Here is a 13251-nt window from a genome sequence, read left to right on the forward strand (position 1 = left end):
TTTATGAGCCTCTAAAATATCTTTTAGACCATGACCAATACCCCAGTTGGTCCTATACATATGACCTGCTATTAGGAAAAGAATTGCGATAGCTAAATGATGGTCCCTTAGCTATTGTTCTTGAGAAATGACCGGGTTTAGCCCATTCCTCGAAAGAAGTTTTTATGGGATCCCTATCTACCAAAATTTTGACTTCTGGTTCCGGCGAACGAATAATCATTGAGTCCTCCTCTTTCCGGACAACACATACAAAGAAACCCGCCAACAGTCACTCAAATAATTAGTGAACCGATGATAGATGCTTAGAATTTTGTTCTTTCTCTTCTATCTCCCATCTATTCATCCATTTTCTTTAGTTATTCACTAGAGCAATTATGATCTGGAAGTCGATCTGGGGCAAGTGTTCGGATCTATTATGACATATCCATAGGGTGCTCAACGGACCCCCCCCTTTTTTTTTTATATAAAAAGCGTTTTCGCACCTTTACATTAGTATTGGTACACAAATAATTTTTTTTTATAACCTAATCTAGTGTATTCATATTTCAATTATAAGTTCCGAAATATAGCCTATTTTTTATGTTTTAAATAGAGGATATTATCCTATTTCAATAACCGCTTATTAGTCATTACTAAGAAACATTCTAGTATTGATATTTAGTCATTTTCAAATCCCTTTTATTCGTTTTAATAGTCGAAAAGAAAAAAATAGAAAAAACTAGATATAGATATTATAGATATTCTCATATTCATGTACTACTTATCCCTAGAGAATACCAGATTAAATAGAACGATTTGAGAAAAGGATATAATGAAATTTTTTTCTGGGATTGGTTCTTCTGATAGAAAAAAGAATCTGGTTTATTTGACCGAGAGGGCCAAGAAACTAAAAAACAATTAATTGTAAAAACAAATAAAGATATATTATAGAATAAAAAAAAAGAAACAAAGAAAAAGTTCTTATTCGAAGCGCCTCGTGATCGTCAACCAATTCTGTGCTTCAATATAATTACCAGGAGTAAGCGTTATAGCCTGTTTCCAATACTCGGCGGCTTGAGCAAACCAAGCCTCCGCCATTTCAGAATCTCCTTGTTGAATGGCCTGTTCTCCACGGTCGGAATAGGCGGGTCAATTCCCTCCCTGAGAACCGTACTTGAGAGTTTCCTACCTCATACGGCTCGACAACCAACTCTTTTGTTTTGGTGTACCAGTTTTTTTCACTTTAACCTACTTTAACTTTATATCTAATTGAATGAGATTTCTTATAGATATTCATTCGGTTTTTCTTGGATTAAACAAAAGAGAGTAATTACATGAGTTTCAAACTTTCGTTTTGATTTAATTAATATATTAATTAATCTAATAATAAGTTTATCTTTTCTCCTACCTTCAGAAAAAAAAGGCATGTCCACTGTTATTAGATATTAGAATTTTCTGAAAGGTAACTATCCCGCTTTCATATATAAATTTATATAGAATCGTTGAAAAAGACTTTTTTTCATACTTCATATCATAAAAAAGAAAAAGACTTACTGTCTTTAGGATCTGATGCTACACCGCTGCTCAATACCTTAGGGGATCCACTCTATTACATAAGTAGATTTCTAAGATTTATCTCATATTATGATATAAATAAACAGCTCTTGTTGTATCGGTCCAAAACCTTTCCAGTTGATCTTTACGGTGCTTCCTCTATCAATTAAATCTTTTTTTATCCATAGAAAATAAAGTATTTAGGCATATCTAGTCTTCACTTCATATTTCGATCCATGAAGTTTATTTATTTGCTACAGCTGATAAAAAAATCGTTTTGGACGATGCTTATGTAGAAAGCCTTTTTTTTTTTCTAGTATTTCATTGACTAGCTGTTCGTTCTTTTTTTCTATAGTGGAGATAGTCGCACGTAATGACAGATCACAGCCATATTATTAAAAGCTTGTGGTAAAAAGGGGTTTCGTTCTAATGCCCGAAAATAATATTCTAAAGCTTTGGTATGTTCCCCATTACTTGTGTGGATAAGGCCTATATTATAGAGTATATAACTTCGATCATAGGGGTCAATTTCTAGTCGCATAGCTTCATAATAATTCTGTAATGCTTCCGCATAATTTCCTTCAGATTGAGCCGACATCCGTTACGGTCGTCATTCGCTTTAACGAATTCTCCGTTTCAGAACCGTATGTGAGATTTTCATCTCATACGGCTCCTCCTTTAGGTGCATAATGAAAATAATAAATATATGGATATGGAAAAATTTGATGTCATTATGAACTAAGCGGGGCTAATGTTTTTACAAGAAATCCCTAGCCAACCTTCTTGTAAAAGATCTTTTCTTACTACCAAGTGGATTCATATTCATACTAGATAAAAATAAAAAAGGAAACTCTAACAATTTCTTTGTTCTCAACGCCCCTAAATTTCCAGGAATTAGTCACTTCAACAGTCTTCAATGGTTATACGGGTATCCAAAGTACGGACGAGATGGATGTTTATTGTTCCAACCATTTTAATTAGTCCCAATCCCAAAGAAGAAGAAAGAAAAGGAATCTTTTTGAAGAAAGTTTTCGTGTTGTTGATTTCTCGGCGTAGTGCTTCTTCCCCTGTGCCTCCTATTCGTATATTGTATTAGTCTAGTAGGATTGATCTGTAATACGGGAACCGTAGGTAAAAAACCTTTTGCTCAATACTAGAATTCATAATTGAAGCATCTAAGGCTGCACTAATCGTGGATACATGACAGAAGGGATTGCTTTTTTATATTATAAACTTCACCTTCAAAAGCGTAGATTTTTTTCAATACTCATTTTTTTCTATTCCAAATCGGTGAGAAATAGAAAAAAATGATAATGATAATCAAATCGCACCATCTCTGTAATAAGTAAATGCCTCTTTTTCTCCGGAAGTTGTCGGAATGACTCGTAATAAGATATCGGCTACAATTGTAAAGGTTTTATCAATAAAATTTCCATTTATACGCGATCTTGGCATAGGTAGTAATCCATTCTATAACTCTTTTTATTTCCTTTAACTTTTCTTTTGTGAGAAAATTTTCTCACAAACAAAGGAATTTTATAGTACGAACTAACATAAAAGCGGACTCGTTTTTTATAAAAAAATATTCTATCTACTTCCAATTTTCTATAAAATCTACATTTCTTTGCTATGGAAAATGCTGGGAAGAGCAAACAAGGGATCCAAACCTCCCTACCAATCTATGATACATGAATAGGAAAAAGATTCCCCGACAAAATCCCTTACCTTGTCCCTTTTAGTTTTAATCAAAAAAGCGGGCAAAGGGGAGTTGTCCGAACTCTTGTTTTTAGTGATTTTTTTTTACTTCACTTAGGTTTTTTAAGTCTGGCGAGAGTAATATTCTACGACAAGCAATTCATTTATTTCAAACCGACGCATTTCCTATCTATTTTGATTGACTAACCCTTCATATTGGAATGTGTGAAGAGTCAGATGGTTTGGCAATTCCTCGGGGGCAGATGACTCAAGAAGATTTTGAACCAAAGTTCTAGAGTTTTGTTCATCCTTCACTGTAATAATATCTCGGGGTTTGCATCGATAACTTGGTATATCAACTATACGACCATTAACTAAAATATGCCCATGGTTAACTAATTGGCGCGCTTGAGGAATAGTCAAAGCCATACCCAACCGAAAAAGGATGTTATCCAAACGCATTTCAAGTAATTGTAATAAAACTTGACCCGTTGACCCCTTAGCTTTTCCGGCGATACGAACATATTTAAGTAATTGGCGTTCTGTAAGACCATAATGAAAACGCAATTTTTGTTTTTCTTCTAAACGAATACGATATTGAGATTTTTTTCCGGAGCGTGATTGGTTTCTAAGATCGCTTCCTGCCCTAGGCCTTTTACTAGTTAGTCCCGGTAAAGCCCCCAGACGGCGTATTTTTTTAAAACGAGGCCCTCGGTAACGTGACATAAAGACTCCTTTTTTTATTGAAATTGTACAAAAACTAAACAAAATTAAAACTGAACTAAATGATAATGATAAATAACGTAAAATCCACTCCAATAAACTATTGGAATACAAAGAGTCAGAAGATATATTCTCTCAATATACAGATTTTTTTTATTGTATATACAATATATATAAATCAATAAATCACAAAAATTTTCCTTTATTTTCTTCATTTATTTTGCCAAGATCTAACCCTTTTACCCCAATATATATTCCTATATGGAAGTTTATATGACATAATATAAATGGCGTGGTAACTCTTGGAAAAAGGTGAAAGAAGTCTTTTCAATCTTATTTTTTTTTGAAAGTACATTAAAAATCATGTAAAAAAAATGAAAAACTATGTAAAAGCCGGCTATCGGAATCGAACCGATGACCATCGCATTACAAATGCGATGCTCTAACCTCTGAGCTAAGCGGGCTCAACTAAAATAGTGTATACAAATTCACTAAACTACTAGATCGTATTAATTAACTATTCTATTCATATTTTTCCTTATCTATTTAGAATTCATCATATTTTCGATATTCTAGAACAGAATATAGCTCAAATAAATAGTGACTATCATTAAATAAATAAAACAAAACCTTAATGAATTAATATAATATAGCAATATATCGACTTTCTAATTTTGATTTCATGAGTTTCTAAATAAGAAAATTTTAATTAGACCGGAAAGCTTTTTTTTAAAGTTAAATGATATCTGATTTGAAATTCTTGGTTTTTTTTGTTCTAACCTCATGCAATTATTATTATTTGATACTTTTTCTCTTTTTATATTCTTTATTATTTTATAGAATTAAATTATTAGAATGAATATTCGAATATTCATTTCGAATATACTTTTTTAGAATTATTCGAATTTCAAATCTACGAAGTAGACTTATAATCTTTTTACATTGCACATTGTAGAATTCTAAGTTTCAATAATGATCATAAATTTCTTTTCATGGAAGTAAAAAAAACGAATCGACCGTTCGACTATTTCTTAAAATTGAAGACAACGATGAGAAAAGGAAGAACATATATATGTTCTCTAATATATAACCATATTGAATTGCAAATACAAAAATGATAGAATCTTTGTTGATTAAACTAAATCAATATGGATGGGGCTAAAAAAAATGCAAGAAGATACCAAAGAAATAAAATAAGTATCTGTATGTAATGAATTCCAAGGTTTCGTCATAAGAAAAAGTGGAAAGACATCATAATGAGATCCTAATCTCAAAGCAAAAAGGGGGATATGGCGGAATTGGTAGACGCTACGGACTTAATTGGATTGAGCCTTGGTATGGAAACCTACTAAGTGATAACTTTCAAATTCAGAGAAACCCTGGAATTAACAATGGGCAATCCTGAGCCAAATCCTGGGTTACGCGAACAAACCAGAGTTTAGAAAGCGGGATAGGTGCAGAGACTCAATGGAAGCTGTTCTAACAAATGGAGTTCAATCCCTTGTGTTGAATCAAACGATTCACTTCATAGTCTGATAGATCCTTGGTGGAACTTATTAATCGGACGAGAATAAAGATAGAGTCCCATTCTACATGTCAATACTGACAACAATGAAATTTATAGTAAGATGAAAATCCGTTGACTTTTAAAATCGTGAGGGTTCAAGTCCCTCTATCCCCAACCCTACTCCCTAAAAAAGTCTGTTTGACACCTTACCCTTTTTTTAGTTATTCAAGAATTCATTGATCTTTTTTCATTCATCCGACACTTTTACAAACTCGAATTTCTTTTCTTATATATACAAGTCTTGTGGGATATATCATACATATACAAATGAGAAAGAACTATCGATTTGAATTATTTCGAATCTAAATAATTTTCATTCTAAAACTTAGAAAGTCTTCTTTTCGAAGATCCAATAAATTCCCGGTCCAAAACTTTTTTCATTTACTACTTTTGCGTTTCTTTTAATTGACATAGACCTAAGTCATCTCATAAAATGAGAATGATACTTCGGTAATGGCCGGGATAGCTCAGTTGGTAGAGCAGAGGACTGAAAATCCTCGTGTCACCAGTTCAAATCTGGTTCTTGGCATAGGATTGATTAATTTTGATAAGTTTATAGTCTTCAAATTAAACGTATCTTTAGTAAAAAAAGTGCAATAATCCTTTATCCCCCTCTCTTTTTTGTTCATGTTGTGGATCCATCCGTTCAAAAAAAATGTATAAGACTTTATACCTAATACATATTCGAAAGGAAAGTTCTGGTTGAAAGAATAAAAAAAAGTAAAAAAAAAAAGATCTATATCTATCTATCTATATCTATCTATAGTATCTATCGTTGAAGGGCAGAAATACCCCCAAGATTCATTAGATTAGATACAATAGAAATAGAATTTTAACCCCCCCATTTATTGTATTGCTTTCCAATCTTATTTATTCATTCCCAGTTATGTGACTAAAGTTGACTAAGTTATGTGCGCGATACAAAGTTCATAATGCAGAACTCTTTTTTTTTTTTTTAGTTCATCCTATTGGCTCGGCTTTTAGGAAAAAAGTATCTTTCAAATTGGAGATTAAGCTATCTATAATAATATGAATAAGACCTTAATTCTTCTGTTTGTTTGATCTAAAAACGACTCGAATTCAAAATATTCCGCGAAGGTCCGTAGTTGTAGAAACTAAGACTCATTTTATCATTCAAATTTTTATCATTCAATAAGCATCTTGTATTTCATAAAAATTGGGGGCAATATAATCCTTACGTAAAGGCCACCCTATCCAACTTTCGGGCATTAAGATCCGTTTCAGCCGCGGATGGCTATCATAAGTGATTCCTAACATATCATAAGATTCCCGTTCTTGAAAATCCGTACTTTTCCAAACCAGAAAACAGATGGAATTCTGGGATTACTCCTGTGAGTAAATACTTTTATGCAAACTTCTTCCGCTTGATTGACACCATATTCTATTCTCGTAAGATGATACACACTGGCTAAGAGGCCACCTGGTGCCACATCATAGGCACATTGGGAACGTAAATAATTGTAACCATATACATATAAAATTACAGCAATAGAATGCCAATCTTCGGGCTTTATTTGTAAAGTCTCTATTCCTTGGTAATCGAAGCCCAACGATCTATGAACCAGCCCGCGTTTGGCTAGCCAAACGGACAAAGTGCCCTGCATCTTTTTATTTCCCCCCCACACTTTTTTATATAAATTTAAGTATTTCACATTTACCATGAGTTCTAATTTATGAAGATTTTTTCTTATTCTCTCAAATCCTCCCTAATTCACTAATTCGTGGGAAGATACTGGGCTTTTGTATTTAAAAATGTTTCAGTAGAGATCTCTGAAGTAGATGATGGTGGATAGAGTAATTCTTGATCATAATTTCCAGTCTGTGTACTGCGTACAACAAAAAACTTGTGATTGGTAGTAAAACACCGATTACCCCGTTGAGGTCTAATTCGATCCTTATAGATTTCTCTAGCTATTTTCTTACGAAGCTTTGTTATAGCGTCTAACAGCCTCTGGTTTAGGTGGACAAACCGGCAAATAGACATCTACAGGAATTAGCTTATCAACCCCTCGAACAGTACTATAAGAATCGGTACTGAACATCCCCCCTGTAATTGTACACGCTCCCATAGCAATAACATACTTTGGTTCAGGCATTTGTTCATATAATCTCACTAAAGAAGGAGCCATTTTCATTGTTACTGTACCTGCTGTTAAAATAAGGTCCGCCTGTCTAGGACTTGATCTTGGTACTAGCCCATAACGATCAAAGTCAAATCGGGAGCCTATTAATGAGGCAAATTCAATAAAACAACAACTGGTACCATAAAGAAGCGGCCATAGGCTGGAAAGTCTTGACCAATTTGAAAGATCATTTAACGTAGTTGAAATAACTGAGTTTTTGTTGTTCGATCAAGTACGGGAAACTTAATGGAATTCATAATTGTTTCAATGGTTTTTTTTTACTTTTTTTTTTTGTTATTGTACAAGTATTCAGGAAACGAACTAAGACCATTCCAACGCTCCTTTTCGCCATGCATAAACTAAACCAAGAATTAGGATAAGCACGAAAATGAAAGCTTCTATAAAAGCGGATACCCTAGTACATCGAAACTCATTGCCCACGGATACAGAAAAACGGTTTCAACATCAAAAACAACAAAAACTAGAGCAAACATATAATAACGGATTCTAAATTGTAACCAAGCATCCCCGATCGGTTCTATACCTGATTCATAACTAGAAAGTTTCTCCGGCCCCTTCGTAATTGGAGATAAAACCCCGGAAATTAGAAATGCCAAAACAGGAATAGCACTTGATATTATTAAAAATGCCCAGAAAATATCATATTCGTAAAGCAGAAACATAGACGAACTCCTATGAATGTGGAAAAAATACCCGCTTAGTCAATTCCAATCGGAGTGGATTGGGCAAGGTATATATAACTCTTGCGTCAAAACAAAAATTCAGGTTAATCGAATCATTTATTTTCGTTGGTTGCTGTGGTAGACGTCTCCTTTTAAGATTATTGATTGTAATCTTATTTTCAGTACACTTATTACTTAATATTTCCATGTTTCTATTACTAATAGTTTCTCATATTAATAATATAATATTAATATGATTAATAACTAGTAATTTTTTTATTTCTGTTTCTTAAATTTGCTTTATGTTTTATTAAAAATAAAACAAATTGATAAAAATATCTTCGTTTTTAAAATTATGACGTATCAAAAAATCCACTTACGACTATGAAAATGAATGAATAAAAAACGTTATTCTAAATTATAAGTATCTATCTAGATATATCTATAGATAGTGATTGGATCCACTGAAATCAAATGAAATCAAATTTGGTTTTCCGTTTTATTCTGAACGACCCCCAGGACTTATGGTTTAGGGTCTGGGAGTTTTTTTTATGAACCAACAAATTGAAAGTAACCAGTTAGAAATAAAGAATACAATAAAAAGTCAAAAATTATCCAATTATTTGGATTTGAATGTCATTTATTAGAATAAATTTATTAGTTAGGGCTATACGGATTCGAACCGTAGACCTGCTCGGTAAAAGAGCTCGAACTTATTATTATCAAAATGATTCGAACTCTTTCAAAGACCCAACATGCATTTTTTTGCATTGGGCTCTTTCATTAACTGATAGAAAGATCAGTTAGTCTACCATATTTTTTCTTAAAAAAAAAAGATAAGAAATGGTTCCAAGTACTCTGATTGATTATTTTTAATTCTAATACAATACAGAATAACTACCAAAGTGTTTCAAAGAAGGGTTCTCTTGACGTAGGTTTGCTTTTGGTCTAGATCAACTTAAGTTAAATATAGTCTCTAACATCCTGATTAAAAAATCAAATATGAAACTTGCTACACCTTAAGGTTCATAGGACGAAAAGATCATTTTTGAGTTCCTTATACTCATTCTGCCTAGCATTAAGTAGACTGGGTATTCACCCTATCAATATCTCAAATCAATGATGGGTTCTATTAATTCCCTACCGAAATGGGGTACTTTAATAGGACCTAATGTCAGGCTATTGTTCTTCTCCTCTTTTCCTAAAAAAAAGTCATGGAGTAAGACATCGATTTATTAATAAGATCAATCAATTGGTTTGATTGCGTGATGGACTCCTCTGAAAAACTTTGGCGCACGTGTAAACGAGGTGCTCTACCTAACTGAGCTATAGCCCTTGTGTTTATGATCCACATTTTATCTTATCTTATCATGTAGATAATTTCTTGTCAAGATTAATATTATATGATCGAACATTATATCTCTTTCATCTCGTTGTTTATTGGTATTGCTTAGAAATAATATTGGATTTATAATCCTATCGATGTGATAAGTATCCCCGTGCCTTCTCTTTACGATGATAAATAACCTACTTAACTCAGTGGTTAGAGTATTGCTTTCATACGGCAGGAGTCATTGGTTCAAATCCAATAGTAGGTATAACTTATTAGACACCATGATCAATGGTGTCTATCTATAAGTTTTTGTAGCCAGCTTTTTTTTTTTTTTTCTCGCTTTTGGATCCTATTTTTTATACGTCAGCTAGTTACAAAAATAATCGTATTGAGAGCCTCGACGCGTGTCCGAGCTCGTCTGAGAGCTAGATTAGCCTCAATTGTTTGTCTCTTGCCTTCAGCTTTTCTCAAGTTCGCCTCTGCTATTTCAAGAGTTTGCTGAGCTTCTTGTGGATCAATGTCACTATTCTTCTCTGCATCATTTACTAAAATAGTAATTTCATTATTGCCTATTCTAGCAAAACCGCCCATCAGAGCCATTGTTAACCATTGGTTATTAAGGCGTATTTTCAAAATACCTATATCAACAGCTGTGGCAATCGGCGCGTGATTTGGTAATACGCCAATTTGTCCACTATTAGTAGATAAAATGATTTCTTTTACTTCTGAATCCCAAACAATTCGATTCGGAGTCAGTACACAAAGATTTAAGGTCATTTCTTCAATTTACTCTCCATTTCTAAGTTCGTAGCCTTCGCAGTAGCTTCATCGATGTTACCCACTAAGTAAAAGGCCGTTCAGGAAGAGAATCAAATTCTCCGGAAAGGATCAAATTAAACCCTCTAATTGTTTCCGCTAGCCCAACATATTTTCCCGGAGAACCTGTAAATACTTCTGCTACGAAAAAGGTTGTGATAAGAAACGCTCAATCTTTCGTGCTCTTGCGACGGTTAAGCGATCCTCTTCGGATAATTCGTCCAACCCCAGGATAGCTATAATGTCCTGAAGCTCCTTGTAACGTTGTAAAGTTTGCTTTACTTGTTGCGCAGTTTCATAATGTTCCTCGCCAACGATTCGAGGTTGTAGCATAGTTGACGTTGAATCTAAAGGATCTACCGCTGGATAGATACCTTTAGCAGCTAATCCTCTTGATAGTACGGTAGTCGCATCTAAATGTGCAAATGTGGTGGCAGGAGCAGGGTCAGTCAAATCGTCTGCAGGTACATAAACTGCTTGAATAGAGGTTATGGACCCTTTTTTCGTAGAAGTAATTCTTTCTTGTAAAGAACCCATTTCGGTACTAAGGGTGGGTTGGTAACCCACAGCAGAAGGCATTCTACCCAATAAAGCGGATACCTCGGATCCTGCTTGTACAAAACGGAAGATATTGTCGATAAATAGAAGTACGTCTTGCTCATTAACATCTCGGAAATATTCTGCCATAGTTAAGGCAGTCAGACCAACTCTCATACGAGCTCCCGGCGGTTCATTCATCTGACCGTAGACTAGGGCTACTTTGGAGTCCGCAAGGTTTAGTTCATTAATGACTCCAGATTCTTTCATTTCCATGTAAAGATCATTTCCTTCACGAGTTCGTTCGCCTACTCCACCAAATACGGATACACCACCATGAGCTTTGGCAATGTTGTTGATCAATTCCATAATTAGTACTGTTTTACCCACGCCAGCCCCACCGAATAGTCCGATTTTTCCCCCACGACGATAAGGGGCCAAAAGATCTACTACTTTAATTCCTGTTTCAAAAATAGATAAGGTTGTATCTAAGTCTATAAAAGCAGGCGCGGATTTATGGATAGGAGATGTTGTGAGAGTATCGACAGGACCTAAATTATCAACAGGTTCCCCAAGTACATTGAAAATTCGTCCTAGAGTCGCTCCGCCGACTGGAACACTTAGAGGATTTCCCATATCAACCACGTCCATCCCTCTCTTTAAAACCTCGGTCGCGCTCATAGCTACAGCTCTAACTCGGTTGTTCCTAATAATTGCTGTACTTCACAAGTCACATTAATTTCTTGACCAAGCGTATCTCGACCCTTAACCACCAGAGCATTGTAAATATTAGGCATCTTGCCCGGGGAAAGGCTACATCCAGTACCGGACCATGATTTGGGCAATACGTCCCAGGTTGTTTTTTTTCACGTATTGAAACCGCTGGATCCGAAGTAGTAGGATTTATTCTCATAATAAAAAATATGTTCAATTTGTTGCGAAATTTTTCGAATACAGAAAAAATCTTCGATAGTAAATTCATTGGTTAATTCAATAATAAATGGGAGTAAGCACTCGATTTCATTGGTACCACCCAAGCGAATATGCAATTCAATTTTTTACTTAATTAAATTTCAATGAAGGAATAGTCGTTTTCAAGCTCAACTAACCAAAACCTAGTTTTAAAATAAAAAATATATGAATAAAAAAATTTTTGTGGAAAGTCTTTGATTTATTTGTCATAATAGGCAAGACTTTGTTTTATCTAGCCAATTCCGAAATGGAACTCTATTTATGATTCATTATTTCGATCTCATTAGCCTTTTTTTTTTCATATTTTCATTTAGCATATCCGGTTATGCGTCCCATCGATATCAACCCCCCTTGTTTTCATTTTCATGGATGAATTCCGCATATTGTCATATCTAGGATTTACATATACAACATATATTACTGTCAAGAGTGATTTATTATTATTTTAATATTAAATATTTCGATTTATAAAAAGTCAAAGATTCAAAACTGGAAAAACAAGTATTAGGTTGCGCTATACATATGAAAGAATATACAATAATGATGTATTTGGCGAATCAAATATCATGGTCTAATAAAGAATCATTCTGATTAGTTGATAATTTTGTGAAAGATTCCTGTGAAAAAGGTTAATTAAATCTATTCCTAATTTATGTCGAGTAGACTTTGTTTTGTTTTATTGCAAGAATTCTAAATTCATGACTTGTAGGGAGGGACTTATGTCACCACAAAACAGAGACTAAAGCAAGTGTTGGATTCAAAGCTGGTGTTAAAGAGTATAAATTGAATTATTATACTCCTGAATATGAAACCAAGGATACTGATATCTTGGCAGCATTCCGAGTAACTCCTCAACCCGGAGTTCCACCTGAAGAAGCAGGGGCTGCGGTAGCTGCTGAATCTTCTACTGGTACATGGACAACTGTGGGGACCGATGGGCTTACCAGCCTTGACCGTTACAAAGGACGATGCTACCACATCGAGCCCCGTTCCAGGAGAAGAAACTCAATTTATTGCGTATGTAGCTTACCCATTAGACCTTTTGAAGAAGAAGGGGTCTGTTACTAACATGTTTACCTCAATGTGGGTAACGTATTTGGGTTCAAAGCCCTGGCTGCTCTACGTCTGAGGATCTGCGAATCCCTCCGGCTTATACTAAAACTTTCCAGGGACCCACCTCATGGTATCCAAGTTGAAAGAGAAAAATGAACAAGTATGGACGTCCCACTATTAGATTACCCTATTAAA

At 34.4% G+C, this 13251-nt stretch overlaps 1 protein-coding gene, 2 non-coding genes and 1 pseudogene across 3 annotated transcripts; 1 reads left to right on the plus strand and 3 right to left on the minus strand.

Annotated features, from left to right (window-relative positions):
• LOC125600155 overlaps positions 1 to 220 on the minus strand; it is a 5124-nt pseudogene extending 4904 nt beyond the window's left edge.
• Positions 221 to 464: 244 nt separating this feature from the next.
• Positions 465 to 3143, minus strand: LOC125600158 (photosystem I assembly protein Ycf3). Its single transcript, XM_048773053.1, has 3 exons — positions 2865 to 3143; positions 1906 to 2133; positions 465 to 1115 (listed from the first exon to the last, which is right to left on the minus strand). The coding sequence occupies exons 1-3, from the start codon at positions 2986 to 2988 to the stop codon at positions 961 to 963; spliced, it is 507 nt and encodes a 168-aa protein (XP_048629010.1). The 5' UTR covers positions 2989 to 3143; the 3' UTR covers positions 465 to 960.
• Positions 3144 to 4342: 1199 nt separating this feature from the next.
• On the minus strand, positions 4343 to 4415 carry TRNAT-UGU. The gene has a single exon. It is a non-coding gene; the product is annotated as a tRNA-Thr (tRNA).
• A 1559-nt stretch (positions 4416 to 5974) lies between these two features.
• On the plus strand, positions 5975 to 6047 carry TRNAF-GAA. The gene has a single exon. It is a non-coding gene; the product is annotated as a tRNA-Phe (tRNA).
• Positions 6048 to 13251: the final 7204 nt, after the last annotated feature.

Source organism: Brassica napus, unplaced genomic scaffold (genome assembly GCF_020379485.1).
Source record: "Brassica napus cultivar Da-Ae unplaced genomic scaffold, Da-Ae ScsIHWf_2143;HRSCAF=2795, whole genome shotgun sequence".
NCBI lineage: Eukaryota > Viridiplantae > Streptophyta > Magnoliopsida > Brassicales > Brassicaceae > Brassica > Brassica napus.

Bases quoted from the DNA above. Each gene is read 5' to 3' on its own strand.
- LOC125600158 (XM_048773053.1), bottom strand. From the start codon at position 2,988: ATGCCAAGATCGCGTATAAATGGAAATTTTATTGATAAAACCTTTACA. The intron at 2,134-2,864 runs GTGCGATTTGAT...GACGACCGTAAC, and splicing joins ATTTACTTATTACAGAGATG to GGATGTCGGCTCAATCTGAA. The intron at 1,116-1,905 runs ACGTGCGACTAT...CCGCCTATTCCG, and splicing joins TATGGCTGTGATCTGTCATT to ACCGTGGAGAACAGGCCATT.